The sequence below is a fragment of the Nicotiana tabacum genome, chromosome 6 (assembly GCF_000715075.1).
Source record: "Nicotiana tabacum cultivar K326 chromosome 6, ASM71507v2, whole genome shotgun sequence".
NCBI lineage: Eukaryota > Viridiplantae > Streptophyta > Magnoliopsida > Solanales > Solanaceae > Nicotiana > Nicotiana tabacum.
The window spans coordinates 92,014,441-92,038,021 of record NC_134085.1 but is presented as its reverse complement, the minus strand read 5'-3'; the positions used below and the strand labels follow the sequence as shown (position 1 = coordinate 92,038,021).

At 41.0% G+C, this 23,581-nt stretch overlaps 1 protein-coding gene across 1 annotated transcript; it reads right to left on the bottom strand.

Annotated features, from left to right (window-relative positions):
- Positions 1-1,142: 1,142 nt before the first annotated feature.
- On the bottom strand, positions 1,143-1,784 carry LOC142181933 (uncharacterized). The gene has a single exon (XM_075255624.1). It carries the CDS (start codon positions 1,782-1,784, stop codon positions 1,143-1,145), a length of 642 nt encoding a protein of 213 aa, XP_075111725.1.
- Between the last annotated feature and the right edge of the window lie 21,797 nt (positions 1,785-23,581).

The window sequence follows — 23,581 nt, the reverse complement described above, 5'->3', positions numbered from 1 at the left end:
GGTTTGATCTGTCCTTCTACTATCACCAATAGTTTAAAAAAGCCCTCCGTTATACTATTAGGGCATCCAAACCCCTAACGTTATACTATTATATATATATGCCCTTATTTTAACGGAAGGGCCACATGGCAAGCTTAAAACCATCTAGTTAAATTTATAATGTGTCCGACCCAACCCGACCCTAACCCTTCTAGACCCTTCAACTTTATTAACGTGTGAACCCTAATTTGTTAACTCCCTCTCTGTAGATGTCCCTCCCTCTCAATTAAACTTCTCAATTAAAATTCTTTCTTCTTCTTCGACCAGTCAACTATGATAGTATTGTTTCTATGTTTAGTTCTAGTGTTACACCGAGAAGGAGGTACTACTGTGGGGAGATTGCGAACAACTTCACTTCGACGACTACAAATAACCCTGGAAGGAGATTCTACAAGTGTGCAAAATCAGAAGTAAGTGTGAATTTATTGGTGACGCATTACTCGTCGATGTATTTAACGTTTTATTTTTTCGGTTCTTTAACATAGTTATTGTTTGTATTTGTAAGAATGAGTTATGTGGATATTGGGAATGGCAAGACGAAGCCCTCTCGGACAAAGAGTTGATGGTAATTAACGATTTCAAGTCTAAATTAGTTGCTGCCAATGTCCAAATCAGGACGTTGAATATGTTGTTGGATGCATGCAAGCTTGAAAGGGAGAAATTGATGGAAAAAGTTGATGTTTTAGAGGCTATAAATAATGTTGAAGTGAATAAAGGAAGGGAGATTGAAGTTAAAGTGATGCACATGAAGATGTTCATTATGGTTTTATTTGCACTGTTAACCGGATTTGTTGTTGCATTGATGATGAAATAAATTCATCATTTTATTTAGTGCAGTAGGGATTTGATGTAGTTAATTATTGTAAAATCCAGATTTTAATGAATGTTTTTTGTTGATCAGAACTAGAAACTAGACAAAATAAAGATGATTCAGAAGTAAAAATTTAGAAAAATTACCTTTTGCATTTATGACTTGAAGGTGATTCCTTCTCCTTCCTTAAGGTTTAGAGATCCTTGAACCAATTGTAGGAACCAGTTCCAAGAATGCTATGTTTCCTTATCAATAACTACCCATGCCAAAGGATAAAAAGGTTTTGTGCATCCTATCCAACAACAACTAGCAATTGACCTTTGGCTTTCCCTTTTAGAAATGTGCCATCTACAACAATAAATGGTCTTAACCCTAACTTGAACCCCATCTTCATAGCTTTGAAGCGAACATACATCCTCAAAAATCTTCTTATCTCATTTTCAAGTGCATTTTTTGAAATGTTAATCACTACATCACTACCTGAATTACTCTCCCTCAATTCAATGGCATAAGCATCAAGTTTGTTGTATTCATCTGCAAAACTCCCATCTAAGGTCTCCAATATCAATCTTTTTGCCCTCTTGCACTTTCCATGACTCACATTTAACTCAAAAATCCTTTTCAAATCAAGTACCATCTCCCTTACCTTATACTTAGGATTATCCTGTAGCTTTCCCTTAAAGTAATATGCAATGGTATTGAAATCAACAATACTATTATCATATGCAGTGCCACAATTATGTTTTGACTCTAATGTCTTTACAGTAACCCCTGCATTACCATCTTTGGATATTAAACAAAGAAAGGGACATCCCACAATGCATCTATACCTAACCCTCCTTTTGTCACTCTTCCTCAATTTTAAGACTTTCTTGTTGACTAGAGCAAACAACTTCATAAACTTCCTAGCTTCTGGTATGTCCTTAAAGGCCATGCCTTTATATAAATCCTTGTAATTATTTAGATTGTCAGTTATGTCTTTATTTTCTGAGTTTTGAGTAAATGTAATTCTTCAGAATTATATCCTTCAGAATCACATCCCTCAGAATCAGAACTAGAGTCAAAACCTATTTCACTTAAGGTACAGTCAGTACCAGCTTCATCTAAAATCTGAAATGATTCAATATAATCAACAATATTGGGAATACACTCAATAAAGGGGTCAGATTCACAGCATATAGGTTCACTACATTATATTCATTAGAAAGCAAGGATGTCAACTTTCTAATCCCCACATCCCCTTTAACCTCATATAATTTACTAGAAGGTCCAGCAACTATAAGTTGTTGAACCCCTAAAAACCCTAGCTCAACTATGAATTCAGATTCTATATGTCACGTCCTTAGTATTAAACTAAGTGCACGTACGACACTTGGAAACTCACTCACGATCTTGCATATTTTACTCACGTTCTTGCTATGCCAAGACAACCCTACTACACTCATGCTCGCTAAGAAATGTTAGAACATATGAGAATTGCCAAAAGAAGCTTTTGTATTAGAGAGAACTTGATTGTTTTGCTGGGTTGATGAATTATAAATGAATTCCCCCTATTTATACTAATCACCTAGGGGCTAGTATGTAAATAATAATTGTTCTACAAGTCCTTCCATATTTACAACTAAGTCCCTTCTCTAGAATATTCTACACAGCTAGATTCTTCTAAGGACTTTCCTAACAATTCTATAGGATTCTAGGGTCTTCCCAAGGAAACCTCTATATTTCTCTAGAACCTTCCTACAAATGCATAAATATCTAGAAGTTTTCTAAGGAAATTCTCCGTAGTTCTAGAATATTCCACCAAGATCTTTTCCCTAACTTATGTAACCCTTCCATATGGCAAAATATATGCCAAGTGGCACCTATGTGGCATGATGGTGTGGCGGATCATGACACTCTCCCCCACCCAATTTTGTGTCGCCCTCGGCACAAAGCATCGACACATATGCGCGCACCTCGCCTTGGCGTCACTAGAGATCATTGTCCATTAGCCATGATACCCTATGAAGCGGTTCTCCTCCCCATTTCACAAGGTACTGCTAGTAGCTACCTTTCTTCTTATGGGTTTGTACTTTTGATGGCTAGCAATGATGGCCTCCATCATCCGCCCATCGAATGCCCCTCCTTGCTCTTGGCCTGAATCTTCCCATGACTCCACCAAGTCTAGCAGTTTCTCAAGCATCAAGTCCATGCTTCCACTCCCTATTTAGCTGCCCTCCGTGTTCCAACCTTATTGGAAAACTTGAACCCTCTGCTTGGTGCATCGTTTGAGTCCGATAGCATGCCATCACTTTATAACTCGCCATTCTCTTCAACTATGTCCGTCCAACTTTTCTTGCTGCCACCATGCTCCATTTGCATGGTGCCAAGATAGGCTTTGGAATCCCCTACTTTCGGCTTAGATTCCAAGCGCATCCCTCAAATACAGGCGGTTCCCCCTATGTCATCCTTATGTGCTTGAGCAAAGTTCCCTATCATTGCTGGAAGCTTCCCCAACTCTGAGCATTCACTTTTCCGATGTGATCCTTCACAGAAGTAGCACCCTCCTTTAGGCACGTACTCCTTACCATTTTCCATCTCCTTGCCGTTTCTCTTGGACCCCTGTTTGTTATGGGATGGCCCCTTTCCATTACCCTTGTATACCTCGGCTATGCATTTCTCGTTTTCCTCATCATGATCTCCCTCGTCCCTTTCGGAGTTGCCTTCTTTGGACTTGGAAGGCTCCATCTTGAAGTCAACAAGTGACGAGGCTACTCCAATGGCCCGTTCATGTTGGCAATTTGATGTCTTCTTAATTTATGCTTTGCCCAATTTTGCAACCCATCCATGAAGTAGAAGAGGAAATCTTCCTCAGACAATGACGAGATTTGCAGTATTAAGGTAGTGAACTCGCGTACATACTCCTGAATTCTGGCCTCTGTCGAAGCTCCCTTAGCTTCCGCCAGTCTGCCACCTCGCATGCAGCCCGTGCACCACCATACTGCTTTCGCTTAGGTATCTTCGCGTTGATCCCTTCTGCAAGTACCAAACTCTTGGTAATTCCGGCCATGGTTCCTACAAAATTTCCTTCTAGCAATCTCTTGTACTCTTTCTAACATTCCTTAGTCATAACCTTGGATCTAATATCACGTTGGTCTTAAACTAAGTGCACGTGCGGCACTTGACAACTCACTCACGATCTTGCATAGTTTGCTCACATTCTTGCTATGCCAAGTCAGCCCTACTACACTCATGATCGCTAAGAAATATTAGAACACATGAGAATTGCCAAAGGAAGCTTTTGTATTAGAGAGAACTTGATTGTTTTGCTGGGTTGATTAATTATAAATGAATGGCCCCTATTTATACTAATCACCTAGGGGCTAGTATGTAAATAATAATTGTTCTACAAGTCCTTCCATATTTACAACTAAGTCCCTTCTCTAGAATATTCTACACAGCTAGATTCTTCTAAGGACTTTCCTAACAATTCTATAGGATTCTAGGGTCTTCCCAAGGAAACCTCTATATTTCTCTAGAACCTTCCTACAAATGCATAAATATCTAGAAGTTTTCTAAGGAAATTCTCCGTTGTTCTAGAATATTCCACCAAGTTCTTTTCCCTAACTTATGTAACCCTTCCATATGACAAAATATATGCCAAGTGGTACCTATGTGGCATGATGGTGTGGCGGATCATGACACTCTCCCCCACCCAATTTTGTGTCGCCCTCGGCACAAAGCATCGACACATATGCGCGCACCTCGCCTTGGCGTCAGTAGAGTTCTTTGTCCATTAGCCATGATACCTTATGAAGCGGTTCTCCTCCCCATTTCACAAGGTACTGCTAGTAGCTACCTTTCTTTTTATGGGTTTATACTTTTGATGGCTAGCAATGATGGCCTCCATCATCCATCGAATGCCCCTCCTTGCTCTTGGCCTGAATCTTCCCATGACTCAACCAAGTCTAGCAGTTTCTCAAGCATCGAGTCCATGCTTCCACTCCCTATTTGGCTGCCCTCCGTGTTCCAACCTTATTAGAAAATCTGAACCCTCTGCTTGGTGCATCGTTTGAATCCGATAGCATGCCATCACTTTATAACTCGCCATTCTCTTCAACTATGTCCGTCCAACTTTTCTTGCTGCCACCATGCTCCATTTGCATGGTGCCAAGATAGGCTTTGGAATCCCCTACTTTCGGCTTAGATTCCAAGCGCATCCCTCAAATACAGGCGGTTCCCCCTATGTCATCCTTATGTGCTTGAGCAAAGTTCCCTATCATTGCTGGAAGCTTCCCCAACTCTGAGCATTCACTTTTCCGATGTGATCCTTCACAGAAGTAGCACCCTCCTTTAGGCACGTACTCCTTACCATTTTCCGGCCCCTTTCCGTTTCTCTTGGACCCCTGTTTTTTATGGGATGGCCCCTTTCCATTACCCTTGTATACTTCGGCTATGCATTTCTCGTTTTCCTCATCATGATCTCCCTCGTCCCTTTCGGCGTTGCCTTCTTTGGACTTGGAAGGCTCCATCTTGAAGTCAACAAGTGACGAGGCTACTCCAATGGCCCCGTTCACGTTGGCAATTTGATATCTTCTTAATTTATGCTTTGCCCAATTTTGCAACCCATCCATGAAGTAGAAGAGGAAATCTTCCTTGGACAATGACGAGATTTGCAGTATTAAGGTAGTGAGCTCGCGTACATACTCCTGAATTGTGGCCTCTGTCGAAGCTCCCTTAGCTTCCGCCAGTCTACCACCTCGCGTGCAGCCCGTGCACCGCCATACTGCTTTCGCTTAGGTATCTTCGCGTTGATCCCTTATGCAAGTACCAAACTCTTGGTAATTCCGGCCATGGTTCCTACAAAATTTCCTTCTAGCAATCTCTTGTATTCTTTCTAACATTCCTTAGTCATAACCTTGGCTCTAATATCACGTTGTCACGTCCTTAGTCTTAAACTAAGTGCACGTGCGGCACTTGACAACTCACTCACGATCTTGCATAATTTGCTCACATTCTTGCTATGCCAAGTCAGCCCTACTATACTCATGATCGCTAAGAAATATTAGAACACATGAGGATAGCCAAAGGAAACTTTTGTATTAGAGAGAACTTGATTGTTTTTCTTGGTTGATGAATTACAAATGAATGCCTCCTATTTATACTAATCACCTAGGGGCTAGTATGTACATGATAATTGTTCTACAAGTCCTTCCATATTTACAACTAAGTCCCTTCTCTAGAATATTCTAAACAGCTAGATTCTTCTAAGGACTTTCCTAAAGATTCTATAGGATTCTATGGTCTTCGTAAGGAAACCTCTATATTTCTCTAGAACCTTCCTACAAATGCATAAATATCTAGAAGTTTTCTAAGGAAATTCTCCATAGTTCTAGAATATTCCACCAAGATATTTTCCCTAACTTATGTAACCCTTCCATATGGCAAAATATATAACAAGTGGCACCTATGTGGCAGGTCATGACATATATCTATATAAGAAAGCAAGTCTCGATCATACCATGACCAAGTGTGCAATTTATTCTTTATGTACCCAACTTCAGGATGTGTAACCCGCATACCTTCATAATTAAATATTAAATCAACTAAGACCATCTCCAATAACCTAGTAAATATAGCAAATAAGAATGCTTATCAAATAGTAAAAATAAAATAGGCAGAAAATGAATAAAAATGTCGTGAGACAGAATGTAGAAAGTAAAAAAAGATGAATAAAAATAGGCAGAAAATGACATGTAACACATAGGGTCTCATGAATAAAGAAATACAACATGTACAAAAGAATCCACAAAAAAGTTCAAATTATGGGCCATGCCTTCATAAAAAATTGACAAAGAGAGCAAAGGTGCACTAAAATCCAACCACCAAAATAGTTTAATGAAGCAATTGCGTTCAAGGGTCCTACATTTAGGACCACCTTAGCTAATAAATAAAGAAAAAGCACTGAATCTCAGTCAGCATCACAGAAAAACCACCTCTAAGATAAAACCCTAAACCAGAAGACAATAAATCCACCTTGATATATACCCACAACATGCAACAACTACAAATTGGGACCACCTCAAAACTGAAATATTCAACAACTACAAGAGGAAAAACTATAAAGTATTTACATAAAAATGAAGAATAAAGCTTAGATCTTGTCCAAACCGAAACCCTAAACCACAAAATAAGAATAGTATAACAAGTAATCGGCAAAATCGATCAACAAATACTAAAATCAACCAGTATAATGAATAAATGACTGACCTTTACACCAAGATCATATGAAATCGGTAGATTGGAGTCAACAGTAACGCTGGTCTCTTAGAGGTTCGAGGGGGTTAAAAGAAAAGGGGAAAATTAACCAAATGTCAGTGACAAGCGATATTTTAGAGAAGGGTTAGGGTCTGGTTGGGTAATGGGTTGGGTTAGACCCATTATAAATTTAACCGGATGGTTTTAAGCTTGACACGTGACCCTTCTGTTAAAATAAGGGTATATATGTATAATAGTATAACGTTAGGGGTTTGGATGTCCTAATAGTATAACGGAGGGATTTTTTAAACTATTGATGATAGTAGAGGGGCCGATCAGACACTTTACCGTTATCTAAAAAGACAATTACAACAAACTATATTTGTGTCGAAGTAACTTCTAGAATATGGACATATTTTAGAGGGTAATAAAATAATTTAAACATATCTGCTAATCTGAGTCTGAAACCTAAATAATGAGTTTTGGGACTCAAAATACTTTTATACAGTTAAAAAAAAGTTACCTTTCTAACTAAAATGCAGTATTATACTGCGTTTTACTTTAACGAAAATTTAGCCGTTAAACTAAAATGCAGTATAATACTGCGTTTTAGGAAAGCGCAGTATTATACTGCATTTTAGGAAAGCACAGTATTATACTGCATTTTGCCTTTTAAAATATATGTCTCCTTCTTCCCCATGACAGAAACCAGAAGGTTTCACTTAAAAAAACAAACAACTTTCCAGCGGTCCCCACCCTCGATTTTAAAAAAATTGATTGGACCCTACCCGTCACACAAAAAGTGATGATTGTAGGTCACGCATTCAACCCAAGCCTTCGATTGTTGTGGTTTCCTCGTTTCGGGCTCAAAATTTTAAATTTCCGACTTTTCTAAAAATATATATCGAGATATTCCGATTTAGTTTATGTCAAAACTCGTATAATAATGCATATTTGTTGTCTTAAATGTGTTTCCACGTTATTTTGTATTTTGTTTGCCATTAAATTTGTATGTTATTTTTATCCGGATTAAATTATTAGTGTTTAAAAAAAATTTAAAAGTTGAGAAATAATTTTTCTTATTAATAAAAATATTCATAAATTTCTTTTACTGTTTTATATGTAATTTTGTGAATGTTATGTTATTAAAATATGTTTGTTATTTTTATTTAGTTTAGATTATTTATTTGCTTGAAGAATAGTGCCCTTTTAGCTTAGTAAAATATAAAGCCTTATAGCGTTAGTAAAATATAGAGCCTTTTAGCGTAGTAAAATATAGAGCCTTTTAGCGTAGAATCTCTGTAGTTTAAGTATCTACTAACTACAAACTCTATCCAATTACACTTTGCAAAAATTAATTATTTAATTTATAAAATAAACACACAGAACTAACAAATTAATATATGCTGTCAAATTAAATATCGAGCGTGGAACTCATAGATATATACTCCGTCCAATTAAAAATTAATTATTTAATTTATAAAACTAACAAAATTGTAAAAATATTGAAATTAACACACATAAGAATTCAGGATAGCTTGATGCTACTGGGCCTCAAATATCGAGCCTCGAACCCTTTGATATATACTCTGTCCAATTAAATAATTAAATATTAATTATTTACAAAACAAACACACAATTAAATGAGAAAAATTGAAATTGACACACATAAGAATTCAGGATAGCTTGGTGCTACTGGGCCTCAAATATCGAGCCTAGAACCCATAGATATATACTCTGTCCAATTAAATAATTAAATATTAATTATTTACAAAAACAAACATACAATTAATATTGTTTAATTTACAATAGACGACATGGACGTGTCGCCTGTGCATCCTGGACCTCAAATATTGAGCCTGGAACCCATAGATATATACTTGGTCCCTAATAGCTTGGTGCTACTAGGCCTCAAATATTGAGCCTGGAACCCATAGATATATACTTTGTCCAATTAAATAATTAAATATTAATTATTATAACACAAACAAAATTCTAAAAATATTGAAATTGACACACATAAGAATTCAGGATAGCTTGGTGCTATTGGGCCTCAAATATCGTGCCTGGAACCCATAGATATATACTCTGTCCATTTAAATAATTAAATATTAATTAATAAAACTAACACACAATTAATATTGTTTAATTTACAGTAGACGACATAGACGTGCCGCCTATGCATCCTGGACTAGCCTCAGATCAGATATTAGTGTTAAAGGGCGACCATAGGTCTGCCTACGTATGGGAGGGGGAGCTAGTGGAGAAGACTCTTCGCGCCAGGAGAGTGGACGACGTGTGGGACTTTATCAGGGAGAGAGGTTTCCATTCCCGCGTAGTCCATTGCCTCTGTGATACGGGCTTTTATAGGATTTTTGATATTGGCCGGTTGCAGCTCGACTGGTCTCAGATCAAGGCGACCGGAGACGCACACTTTCTACCTGCCCATTGGCGAGGCCACCATCACGCTTCAGGATGTTCAGGTTTTATATGGGCTGCCTGCTGATGGACTCGTCGTTGCACTGCCTCTATATATGAGATCTATGATGCGTGCCTACTATTTAGACTTGCTGCAGCAGTTCACTGGTTTCAGGCCACAGGGTGAGGCTGCAGCTTCAGGGGGCAGTCGCATTTCTGTGATAACTATCAGGCATCATTTGGAGGTATTGCACCCCGATATCACCGGCAAGGCAGAGGATCTACATATTCGCCGGTACACGAGGTTGGTGCTGCTCCTTCTTTTTGGGGGTGTCTTGTTCCCGAACACTTCGAAAAATCTAGTGATTATGCGATTTTTACATCATCTTCAGCAGCTAGATGAGTTACCCCAGTACAGTTGGGGTGCACTGTTCTCGCTTACCTGTACTTGAGTATGTGCCGGGCTAGCATGGGCACCCAGAGCGACGTATGTGGTTTTCTGCTGCTTCTATAGGTGACAACATATTCAAATACTCTATTCATTACTTCCAATTCTATATAGTCAAAATGACTCTTAAATTTTCTATCGACCTTGTGTGTTAGGTTTGGGCCTGGGAGCGGATCCTGCTGTTGCAGCCACCTCTACCAGCATTTCCTCCAGATGTAGCACTTCCGTTACTCCCTCTAGCTAGGAGGTGGGTTCTCTGGCGTGGAAACTACCGAGCCATTGATGCTCATCATAATCTCCCCTTGTCAAGGATGTGTTGGATATGCTGGAGGCCGCACAGGTAAATATGTACCTAAACTTACTTGTTATAAATTCACTTGTCAGGGATGTGTTGGATATGTTGGAGGCCGCACAGGTAAATATGTACCAAAACTTACTTGTTATAAATTCACTTGTGTTGTGCATACTCACTTTTATGTTATTATTTGATAGTTCATCTGGACTCCATACAACGACGAGTTGATAGATGGCCTGCCCGATTATTGCTCGGTCGATCGACTGATTTGGAGCACTTCTGTCCCGCTGATGTGCCTCGATGTTGTGGAGTATCATGCCACATAGCGGTTACTTCACCAGTTTGACCATCCGCAGACTATACCGAGGGAGCCTACATGGGAGGCTACACATTATCAGCGGGATGATCTTTCGAGGGTGGACGACGCATTTGTAGCATGGCTAGAGGCACAGGTCCATACTTGGGAGCATCGAGAGGACTTGATTCCTCCACCACCTTCACAGATCCAGGCGGCGACTATTGAGATGTATATGTCATGGTACCGCCATCACACCCGACTGATGATCGGGAACCTCATTCATTAAGATGGCGGTTGGTTCACACCATACATCAGGAGGCACGAGGCACTTGTATGTTTCTGTTGGAACCCATACTTATAACTGTGATATAGTGTTATGTAATTAATATTTTAAATGTTGTGCAGGCTATTGGTTATCATTTATTCTACTGGTTGGGACTGGAGATGCAGCAGCATGCCGACAATCCTGCAGTCGCTGAGTATGGCCGGCAGGTGGTAGAGCTGGCTCTCCGGACACTGCATCGAGCCAGAGAGGACGAGAGCTTAGATCACGCTACTGAGTATGTGGCACCAAAGTAGCACCATCGGGGTAGGCCTGTCGCATGAGGCAGGGGTCGGGCACGAGCCAGGGCTGCCCCACGAGGCAGGGCTATCCCACGAGGCGGGGGTGCCCCAGGGGGTCATGGGGGATGGCGAGGAGGTGGTCCCCAGCAAGGGGGCGTTGCGGCACCTGTTAATCCACCTGTTGAGGCACCTGATAAGGATCTTGGAGATGATCAGCGGAGTTACATCCCTCATCTAGACGAGCCTTCCAGCAACATACTATCGTAAAACATTCAGCTGGAGCTGCCAGCATCGCAGGTCACCCCGTCAGGTCCATTGTTGATCACGGGTACATTTGACGAAGATGTAGATCAGTTCTTTTCAGGACGATATACCGCAGTTGAGGATCAACCAACCCGAGACGTGGATGGTGAGAGCAGGTTGAGTTTTGGCTCATCCCCGATGGTTGATGCGGATGTATCACAGGCGCAAGTATGTTTGTATTACTGTTAAATTTTAATTTTTTTTTCCTTAATGATTTTTCATAAATTTTATTTAATTTTCTTACTAAGGCTTTGTCCCAGCCCATCACAGAGCCCACTTTATGCGATGATGAGGACACCACAGATGCTTATAGTCAAGAGCCCGACGAGACTATAGTAAGAAAATATTTTTGACTTAACACGTACATTACTGATATACATTTTCATATGCTAAGCTTAGTAATTGTTTTGTAGGTTGATGACAGACTGACGACCCCTTTTACCGATCCTATCAGCTCTACTGACGATCATGCAGCTGTGCATCCTCACATAAAGAGGCGACGTGATGAGGATGATCCTGATAGTATACCCGGGCGACAAGGGATACGCCTCAGGCCAGCGGCTGCATTGAAGCACTCAGGCTGTGGGACTCATTGATATTTTTTTGTTTGTATTTTATGTAAATAATACATTATGTAAATAATGGCAAGAATTTTATGTTAACAACAATTTTATTTTAACAATAATTTTATTTTAACAGTACAAGACACACACAAACATAGCAAATCTAACATAATATAAATTCAGTATAACAAATGAAAACACATGACACGGAAAACATAAAGATACACTACTACGCTCAACACGTACATGTCAGTGTTTAGTCGGCACCGCCTAGTATTCTCTGCTCCAACAACTTGAGTTGGTCTTCTAGCTTATTTTTTTCTTCTTCCACCTCCTTGAGTTTCTCCTTCAACTCTGTAACTTGTCGTTTGGATTGTCTCTATCTTTCCCACTGCTTCAAACACAAACTATGAAGAGAATACAACTTGTCTTTGTAGTATTCCTGCTGACAGGGTTCATCAATCCATACCTCAAAATTGCAAACAGGTTCGTCGGTAGCCCTATAAAATTTGTTCATACACGCCCAGTAGCAGCGTCCAGCTTCTTCCCAACAATCGTGCATCATGCATTTTTTGCCGCACTCGCACCTTGGGACATAAAGGGGCTGAGACATTTGTTAAAGCGTAAAGAAAACCCTTGCTTTTATGGAAATATTTGCTATTGGTTATTGTTAAGCGTAGAAAATAACTACAATGCGCCTGTTATTTATAGGCAAGATTTCAGAAAAAACGTAGTATTGTACCGCGCTATACATATTCAATTTTTACTGAAACGAAACAACTTTTACGCAGTCGGTTCAGCTTTTCAGACCGACAAGACAACACACAAAACATAGTATTATACCGCGCTATACATATTCAATTTTTACTGAAACAAAATAGCTTTTGCGCAGTCGGTTCAGCTTTTCAGACCGACAAGGCAAAACACAAAATATAGTATTGTACCGCGCTATACATATTCATTTTTTACTGAAACAAAACAGCTTTTGCACAGTCGGTTAAGCTTTTCAGACCGAGAAGACAACACACAAAACGTAGTATTATACCGCGCTATACATATTCAATTTTCACTAAAACGAAACAGCTAAACGTAGTATTGTACCACGCTATACATATTCAATTTTTACTGAAATGAAACAGCTTTTGCGCAGTCGGTTCAACTTTTTAGACTGACAAGACAACACACAAACCGTAGTATTGTACCGCGCTATACATATTCAATTTTTACTTAAACGAAAAAGCAATGTCTTGATTTTTCCTTTATTATCTTTTATTTTCATGTATGTTGCTTTAGTTATTTTCTTTGATTCTTTTTTCAAGAAGCAAATTTTCAAGAAGGATAATAAAAGATGTCTTGATTTTTCTTTTATTATCTTTTATTTTCATGTATGTTTCTTTGATTATTGTTGTTGTGCTTTTATCTCTTCGAATGTTATGTTATGAAATTTCAATCTTAAGATTGGTGTTCTTTAATAACACCAATAAGTTGAATGTTGGACTACCATATCATCATACCAATTCAAAAGGTCATGTTAAAAAATAAGATGTAATAATATTGTGGAACATAATTTTATTTGAGAGATATTGCAACATACACAAGTACAAACACTTATTACAAAAAATATTACGAAAACAAAACACTAGGTGTATCCTTGATAGTTGGGTACATTCGACGAATTTGCACCAGCAGCTGGATTACCACTGCCACCCATACCAGCTGAAGGACATTTACTACGGTCGTGTCCTGTTTGCGAGCATATGCCATATTTACGCGCATAAACAGTATTACCAATATCCATTTGGTTTCGTATACGTGTTCTCGTTTGCACTTGCAGCTTGCACAAATAGTCCTTGTTACACACCATTTTAAAAGGTTCCGGCGGTCAATAATGTTCAGCACCCAATGGCTGTAACTGCCCACTATATGTGTCTACGTATACAACAACACTGTATTGCCTATCAATATAGTTGGTTGCCCCTAAACCAACTTGTTGAAAGCACTTCAAGGAATGTGCAAACGACATGTGGTAGATAGTCCATTTCCCACATGAACACAACCTGCTGGCTTCATTAACCGTCTGTAGATTATTCCCCCGATGTCCGTGGATAGTGGTGCGAACTTCAAATACACCCCGGTCGTGATCGCACTATAAAAATGAATGCCAATGTGCTTGCCTCCTGTAATTCTCAAATCTTCTCATCAGTATTGGCATAAATTGAACACCCCTATCCATCAATTCCAATGCAGCTCTATGCCTTTCAACAAACCTCTACGCAATCTATGTGAATGTCATCCGGACCAAGGCAGCGACATGCAATCCACATGCAGACTTCAATAAGCCGTTGAATGACTCCGACACATTTATAGTCAGGGCTCCCCATCGTTTGCCACCATCAACATGCAATGTCCACATGTGAAGCTCATGTCCCATCAGCCAAGTATAGGCTCGTGGATCTAACTGTCGGATCGCTTCCATGTGCCTCGTGAATTTGCACTGCTAGTGCTCAGATGCATCCATCCACATTAAATCATTCAAGGCCTTGTCGTGATATTTTTCTAGAAATTGGCCTTCAGGTGCTTCACGCAGTTATGGTGGTATGTATAGGATTCCTGCCATTCAGGCAAATGCCGTACAAAACTTAAAATACCACCATGTCGATAAGATATTAGACAAATACCTAAACGCTGTTTGACAACGTACTGCTTCAAGTGGTTCAAAAAAAGCGTCCACGTCTATTCGCTTTCATTGGCACAAATGGCAAAAGCTAGTGGAAATATTTGTCCATTGGCATGTACTGCGACTGCGATCAAAAGCTTAATATCATACTTTCCATAGACATGAATACCGTCTATGGATATTACCGGACGACAATGCACAAAACCATCAATTGCTGGTTTAAATGACCAGAATACATAGTTGAAAATATATTCGGGTCTGTTCGGACTCCGCTCATGCCTCCATTCAACAACAGTCCCGGGGTTAAAGTGTTGCAGTGCGGTCATGTACCTGGGTAGAGATGAAAATGACTTATCCCAGTGTAAGGCCCCGTGAAAACTTGTACTCAAAACTCGGTAGCTCGGACCTTTTGTACTGATCTATGCTATAAAAAGTCAAGAAATACTATTTTCCAGAAAATGCGATTCTGCGGTCGAGAATGCGGTCGCATATCAGGTATGCGGACTGCATAATCGCCGCAAAGTGAGTCAGTGTGCTGGTCGAATTGGAGGTTAAATATGCGATCGCATAACCGATATGCGGACCGCATAGTCATCGCATATTTCCCCTGGGATTTTTGTGAAGGGCAGTTCTGCGGTGCATTATGCGACCGCAGGATGAGTATGCGGGCCGCATTTCTGCCGCATACCCAGGCAGTGTGTTCAGATTTTGGGAGCACTTTTGCGGTCCATTCTGCGAACCGCATTTCCACTCTGTGATCGCATACCTAACTCGGGCTCCTATTTTTCTAAATTTTAAACCCGACCCCTTCTTCAATAAAACACCCCAACCCCTCATTTTAACCTATTTTCTGAACAAAACTAGAGAGAGGGAAGAGAGAATTCTTGAGAGAGAAAGTCTTATCTCCATCAATTTGATTTTTCAAAGTCATCCAGGCCGGGAAATTTAAAGTAATTGTCTTCATCTCCGTTCTTGCAGGAAAAATCCCCAACCCTTCTTCATTTGTTTTCAAATTTAAATAAAAAGGAGGATTCTTATGTGTTGATTCTTGAAAATGGAAGTTGAAATACACATGCATGTCCTTTAAAACCTAGAATCTAGTAAGAGGAATTGGGTAGAAGTAAAGATTTGCAAAAGAGGGGTTGATAACCTAAGTAAGTTCGGGTTGAGTTTGTGAACTTCAATTCTAAGTTATATGTGTTAACTTGTGAACTAGATTGACGGTACTAGGCTGTTGGTGAATTGAAAGTAGAAGTTAAAAAGGGAATTCGACTCCAGGTATGTATGGCTAACTTTAACCTTTGTAAAGTCACCTTGTTGGTGTACGAGTAATTGGTATGTGTTACTTATGTGGACTATTTGTGAAATTCTTGTGATTAATGTGCCTTGAACGTTATTGGTTAAGTTTTCCGTTATAGTGGTGTGAGTAAAATGGCAATAACACAAGTGTGTGTGGGTATGAATATGTTACGTCGTAAGAGCTGTGGAACAAACGATGGAAAGAAATTGTAATTGATATAATTGAAACAACAGTGGCAATATCATACGTGACTTGTTGTGAGCAATTATCATTGTGACTTGAATTGTGTACGGGTTATTATATATGTTGGAATTGGTATTGATGTTTATGAACACTCTTTACGAATTGTTGTTGTTGTTGTTGTTGTGTGAAATATGATTTTCCGGTGGGATCGGGTTGCACGCCGCGACACGAAGTAATAAGGTGTGGATTGTGGTGATAAGGGTGGCCGAGTTAATAAGGGTGCAAAATGATCGAAATCACTATTGAAATGAAAATATGTAAAAGTTGTGAAATCGTTGATGTGATGAAATAATGTTGAAAAGGGAAAAAGAGAGATTGTGAAACTTGTTTGTCTTTGATTGTTCCTTTCATGTGCATTTGATTGTTGATTGTATTATTGTTTGTTATCTGTGTATTTCTTGATTTTACTTGGGGTATAGTTTGTTCATACATACCAGTACAATTCAAATGTACTGACGTCCCTTTTGCCGGGGGCGCTACATTCGTGTTATAATTGTATGTGGTTCCATAACAGGTACTCCAGCCCACTGACAGTAGCACTCCTTCACCTCCCGTCAGCTGAATTGGTGAGCCCCTTTCCTCTCGGGGCCCTGCTGGCTCATGCCGCTTATCCTCCCGAAAATTGTATTTTGGTATTTGCGTAAGGTATAGCCGGAGCCTTATTATCGACAAGTATTGTAACACTCTTTTGTATCTCTAGAGGCTCCGTAGACAGGAAATGTGGGTTATGTAATTATGTATTTTGGGCAGTAAGTAACTATGTATGTCATGTAAATCTCGTAAGAATGTGTTTAAATTTATAAATGGCTATTTCACTTGGTTAATGGGTAATGGAAACGTAGGGTATCACGTGGAATAGGAAAGGCACCCAGGTCCGCTTGGCTGTTGGCTACCCGGTCGAGCGCCGGTCGCGCCCCTCGGTTTTTGGGGCGTGACAAACTTGGTATCAGAGCCTAAGATTTTAAAGTGTCCTAGGATGTCTCTGTTCCAAATTTTCAGTAATGGCACCTAAGAAGAGAGCTATACTCGGCCTCGGGGCTAATGCCACCCCAAGTGTGGCTGTAAATCATGTACCTGATGCCGTGGGTGAGAGTGACTCCCCGGTCTTGAATCTACCTCGCCTATCTATTCCAGATTCAAGTATTCCTATTCCAGCTGCGGTAGAGGGTGCTACTATCCCTCCTGCTGATATTCCTGATCTTGATGCAATTCCAGCTTCCGGTCCTGGGGTTTCTCATGGGGACCTTAGAGGAGCCATCCATATGTTGACCCAGTTAGTGGCTGCTCAGGCCCAGAAATCTCATGATGCCCCTACGCCCCCCAGCGGATAGGGAGATTCTGCCAGCTCTAGAGTCAACCAGTTTCTGCGGTTGGCCCCTCCAGAGTTCACGGGCACAGACCCAGAGGCCGATCCGCAAGATTTCCTTAATGAAATGTATAAGACCCTTCGAGTGATGAAGGCTACAAGGACGGAAGGGGTTGAGTTGGCTTCATACAGGTTGAGAGGAGCAGCGTATTCGTGGTTCGAGATGTGGGAGGATTCCCATTGAGAGGGAAGACCTTCGGCTAGTTGGGATGAGTTTGTAGATGCATTCATGGACCACTTCTTGCTTGCTGAGACAATGGCAGCCCGTGCCACAGAGTTTGAGGTCCTTAAGCAGGGCATTTTGAGTGTTTAGGAGTACCACATGGAGTTTGTGAGGTTGTCCAAGTATGCTCCAGCGGCCTTACACTCAGATATGAATTATGGGAAGATTGTGAGGTTCGCTCAGGCCACAGAGGCTAGGAAGTTGAAAATACGGGCAGAAAGGGAGAGTAGCAGCAGGGCCCGATCAGCGGGTCACTTAGGGAGACTAGTTCTGAGGAGAGGGCCATCAGGGCCATCCCAGTCATATGCCCAGTCCTCAGCAAGCACACCACCATCTGTGCACAGTTATCAGCAGAGCAGTCACTTGAGATCAGGTTCAGACAGTAGGAGACCTCATCATTCCGGTCATCCAGGAGGGAGATCACATCAGTAGGGGAGGGCCCAAAGTGTGGTAGGTTCCATTCCGAGACTTGTTATTTGGATATTTCGGTGTGTTATAGATGTGGGGTGATAGGTCATATCCAGTGGGACTTCCGTGCGCCCAGTCAGGGCATGGGTAGGGGATTTGCTCAGTCATCCGGTTCTTCAGCTGCCACATCATCCGTGCGTCCTCCAGCCCCAGCAGGGCGCAGTGTAGTTAGGGGTGGAGCTCGTGGTAGACGTGTACCCAACCAGTTTTATGCCTTGAGTGGTCGCCAGAGTGCATAGGCCTCCCCAGATGTTGCTACAGGTATCTTGTATGTTCAGGCTATTGATTGTTATGCTCTTATTGATCCGGGGTCCTCTTTGTCTTATGTCACCCCATTCATTGCTTCAAGTTTTGGGGTAGAACCCGAACAGCTTCATGAGTCGTTCTCTGTATCGACTCCGGTTAGTGATTCTATTACAGCCACTCGAGTTTATAGGAATTGTGTTGTCATGGTATGTGGTCGTGCTACCACGGCCGATCTTATTGAGCTTGAAATGGCGGATTTTGATGTGATTATGGGAATGGACTGGCTTTATTCGTGCTTTGCTAAACTTGACTGCCGAACGAGAGTTATGAGGTTTGAGTTCCCTAACGAGCCGGTTATTGAGTGGAAGGGAAATGGTGTGGTGCCGAAAGGTAGGTTTATTTCCTACCTTAAGGCTTCGAAGATTATTAGGAAGGGGTGTATCTACCATTTGGTCCGGGAGGCGGACACCACTTCATAAGTGTCTGTCCCCAAGTCTGTGCCAGTCGTGAATAAGTTTCTTGAAGTGTTTCCGGATGAGCTTCCAGGGATCCTGATAGATAGGGAGATTGATTTCGGGATTGATGTATTGCCAGATACGCGACCGATATCTATTCCACCATACAGAATGGCGCCAGTAGAGTTGAGGGAGTTAAAGGAACAGCTGAAGGATTTATTAGAAAAGGGGTTCATACGGCCAAGTATGTCACCGTGGGGTGCCCCGGTTCTTTTTGTCAGAAAGAAGGATGGGTCGCTCCGGATGTGTATTGAATATCGGCAGCTTAACAAGGTCACCATCAAGAATAAATATCCTTTGCCTCGGATAGATGATTTGTTCGACCAATTGCAAGGTGCGAGGTTCTTTTCCAAAATTGATCTACGGTCCGGGTATCACCAATTGAAGATCAGAGAACAGGATATTCCTAAGACCGCTTTCAGAACTCGCTATGGTCACTTTGAATTCTTGGTCATGTCTTTTGGGCTAACCAACTCCCCGACAGCTTTCATGGATCTTATGAATCGGGTCTTCAAGCCATTTCTAGACTCCTTTGTGATTGTTTTCATTGATGACATCCTTGTTTAATCGCGGAACCGGGAGGATCATGCCGATCACCTCAGGGTAGTTCTGCAGACCCTTTATCAATACCAGTTGTATGCTAAATTTTCAAAATGTGAATTTTGGTTGGAGTCCGTTACCTTTCTAGGCCATGTTGCTTCCAGTGAAGGGATTCAGGTGGATCCCAGAAGATCGCAGTAGTAAAAGATTGGCCTAGACCCACGACCCCGATGGAGATCTGTAGCTTCTTGGGTTTAGCAGGGTATTATCAGAGGTTTGTGAAGGGATTCTCTACCCTCGCCTCCCCTTTGACTAAGTTGACGCAGAAATCAGTTAAGTTCTAATGGTCCGATGCTTGTGAGAAAAGTTTTCATGAATTGAAGTAGAGATTGACCTCGGCGCCGATATTGACCTTGCTAGAAGGCAGGGAAGGATTTGTGGTTTATTGCGATGCCTCCAGGTCAGTTTGGGGTGTGTGTTGATGCAACATGGGAAGGTTATAGCGTATGCTTCAAGGAAACTCAAGAGTCACGATAAGAATTATCCGACCCATGATTTGGAGCTTGCGGCAGTTGTATTTGCCTTGAAAATATGGCGGCATTATCTTTATGGGGTCCATGTGGATGTGTTCTCGGACCACAAGAGTCTCCAATATTTGTTCAAGCAGAAGGAGTTGAATTTAAGGCAGTGGCGGTGGTTAGAATTGATCAAGGATTATGATATGGATATTTTATACCATCCAGGGAAGGCGAATGTGGTGGCCGACGCTCTCAGTCGGAAGTCCATGGGTAGTTTGGCTCATTTGGGAGCGGATCAGAGGCCTTTGGCTCGGGAGGTTTATCAATTGGCCAGTCTGGGGGTTCGTATTTCGACCTTAGACGAGGGGAAGGTTATGGTGCATAATGGAGCAGAATTGTCACTGGTAGCGGAAGTCAGGGAAAAATAGCTCATTGATCTAGCATTAGCACAGATGAAAGAGGAAGTTTTGAATAACAAGACTTCGACATTTTCACTCGGTGGTGAGGATGGTGTTACGATGTCAAGGTAGGCTACGTGTTCCAGATGTGGATAATTTTCGGGGGAGGGTAATGGCGGAGGCTCATAATTTCAAGTATTCTGTACACCCAGGTTCTACGAAAATGTATCGTGATATCAAGGAAATTTATTGGTGGAACGGTATGAAGAGGGGTGTGGCGGACTTTGTATCTAAATGTCCGAATTGTTAGCGAGTAAAAGCTGAGCACCAGTGGCCCGGTGGGTTAACTCAGCTTATGGAAATACCAATGTGGAAATGGGAGATGATCAACATGGATTTCGTGGTAGGGTTACCTCGCACTCAGCGCAAGTTCGACTCAATTTGGGTAATAGTGGATCGACTTACCAAATCAGCTTACTTCTTGCCAGTCAAGTCCACGGATACTGCGGAACAATATGCTCAATTGTATATCAAGGAAATAGTAAGGCTTCATGGCACTCAACTTCTATTATCTCAGATCGAGGGGCCTAGTTCACAACTAATTTTTGGAAGAAATTTCAGCAAGGTTTGGGTACTCAGGTGAATCTCAGCACGGCTTTCCATCCGTAGACTGATAGTCAAGCGGAGCGGACTATTAAGACGCTTGAAGATATGTTACGGGCTTGTGTCTTGGATTTCAAAGGTAATTGGGATGATCACTTGCCACTTATAGAATTTGCTTACAATAACAGCTTTTCATGTTAGCATTCAGATGGCCCCATTTGAGGCATTGTACGGGAGGAGATGTAGGTCTCCAATTGGATGGTTCGAAGTGGGAGAAGCAGAATTGTTAGGGCCAGATCTCGTGAACCAGGGTATGGAAAAAGTTAAAATCATTCAGGAAAGGCTGAAAGCTGCTCAGAGTCGCCAGAAATCTTATGCAGACATTCATCGAAGAAAATTGGAATTCCAAGTAGATGATTGGGTGTTCTTGAGGGTATCTCCTATGAAGGGAGTCATGCGATTTGGGAAGAAAGGGAAGTTGAGTCATAGATATGTCAGGCCGTATCGGGTCACTCAAAGGATAGGACAGGTGGCCTATAGACTGGAATTTCCCCTTGAAATGTCATTAGGGCACCCGGTGTTCCATGTGTCTATGTTAAAGAAAGTGGTTGGAGACCCATCCACCATCGTGCCAATCGAGGCTATTGAGTTCAATGAAGAGTTATCATATGAAGAAATTCCGGTCACTATTATTGATAGGCAAGTCCGCAAATTGAGAAACAAGGAAGTTGCTTCAGTTAAAGTGCTATGGCAAAGTCAACAAGTTGAGGAAGCCACGTGGGAAGCGGAAAGTGAAATGAAAGAAAAATATCCCCATCTATTTGAACAAGTCTAGTAGTGATCATGCGAACTCTTGTCTCTAAGTAAATTAATGTTGTGTTCAATTTGGTGCAAAGACACCCCATATTTTTCCTTAAATGCTTTACTATTGTAACTTCTCAAATTGTGCAAGAATTGTATGTGTCGTGATTAATTGAGTCATGCGCAAGCCCCATTTTGGTAAATGAAAGTTTTGTAAGAACTCATGTGATAAGTGAATGATTAAAGGCAGTGTAGATTGGTAATGATTAATTGGAATACGTATAATGTATTGGAGTGGTTGAACTCGTATAGAACTCATTGAAGTGGCCAAATTATGTGCATGTGTTGAGGTAATGAATTGTATACCAGTTGTAGGGATAATAGGGATAGCGTAATGGTGCTTGAAAATAATGTTTTGGGGGTTCTCTAACAGGTAGATAAGTCTAATTACAAAGGGAACTCTGGCAAAAAAAAATTCAAAAATTGGGAGTTTGCATATCATGTTTTCAAAACCAACCGATTTCCAAAATCCTCATTCGAAGATGAATGATTTTAAGTGGGGGAGGATGTAAGGCCCCGTGAAAACTTGTACTCAAAACCTGGTAGCTCGGACCTTTTGTACTGATCTATGCTATAAAAAGTCAAGAAATACTATTTTCCAGAAAATGCGATTCTGCTGTCGAGAATGCGATTGCATATCAGGTATGCGGACCGCATAATCGCCGCAAAGTGAGTCAGTATGTTGGTCGAATTGGAGGTTAAATATGCGATCCAATATGCGATCGCATAACCGATATGCGGACCGCATAGTCGTCACATATTTCCCTTGGGATTTTTGTGAGGGGTTGTTCTGCGGTGCATTATACGACCGCAGGACGAGTATGCAGACTGCATTTCTGCCGCATACCCAGGCAGTGAGTTCAGATTTTGGCAGCACTTTTGCGGTCCATTCTGCGGACCACATTTCCACTCTGCGATCGCATACCTAACTCGGGCTCCTATTTTTCTAAATTTTAAACCCGACCCCTTCTTCAATAAAACACCCCAACCCCTCATTTTAACCTATTTTCTGAACAAAACTAGAGAGAGGGAAGAGAGAATTCTTGATAGAGAAAGTCTTATCTCCATCAATTTGATTTTTCAAAGTCATCTAGGCACGGGAAATTTCAAGTAATTGTCTTCATCTCCGTTCTTGTAGGTAAAATCCCCAACCCTTCTTCATTTGTTTTCAGATTTAAATAAAAAGGAGGATTCTCATGCGTTGATTCTTGAAAATGGAAGTTGAAATACACATGCATGTCCTTTAAAACCTAGAATCTAGTAAGAGGAATTGGGTAGAAGTAAAGATTTGCAAAAGAGAAGTTGATAACCTAAGTAAGTTAGGGTTGAGTTTGTGAACTTCAATTCTAATTTATATGTGTTAACTTGTGAACTAGATTGACGGTACAAAGCTGTTGGTGAATTGAAAGTAGAAGTTAAAAAGGGAATTCGACTCCAGGTATGTATGGCTAACTTTAACCTTTGTAAAGTCACCTTGTTGATGTACGCGTAATTGGTATGTGTTACTTATGTGGACTATTTGTGAAATTCTTGTGATTAATGTGCCTTGAACGTTGTTGGCTAAGTTTTCCGTTATAGTGGTGTGAGTAAAATGGCAATAACACAAGTGCGTGTGGGTATGAATGTGTTACGTGGTAAGAGCTGTGG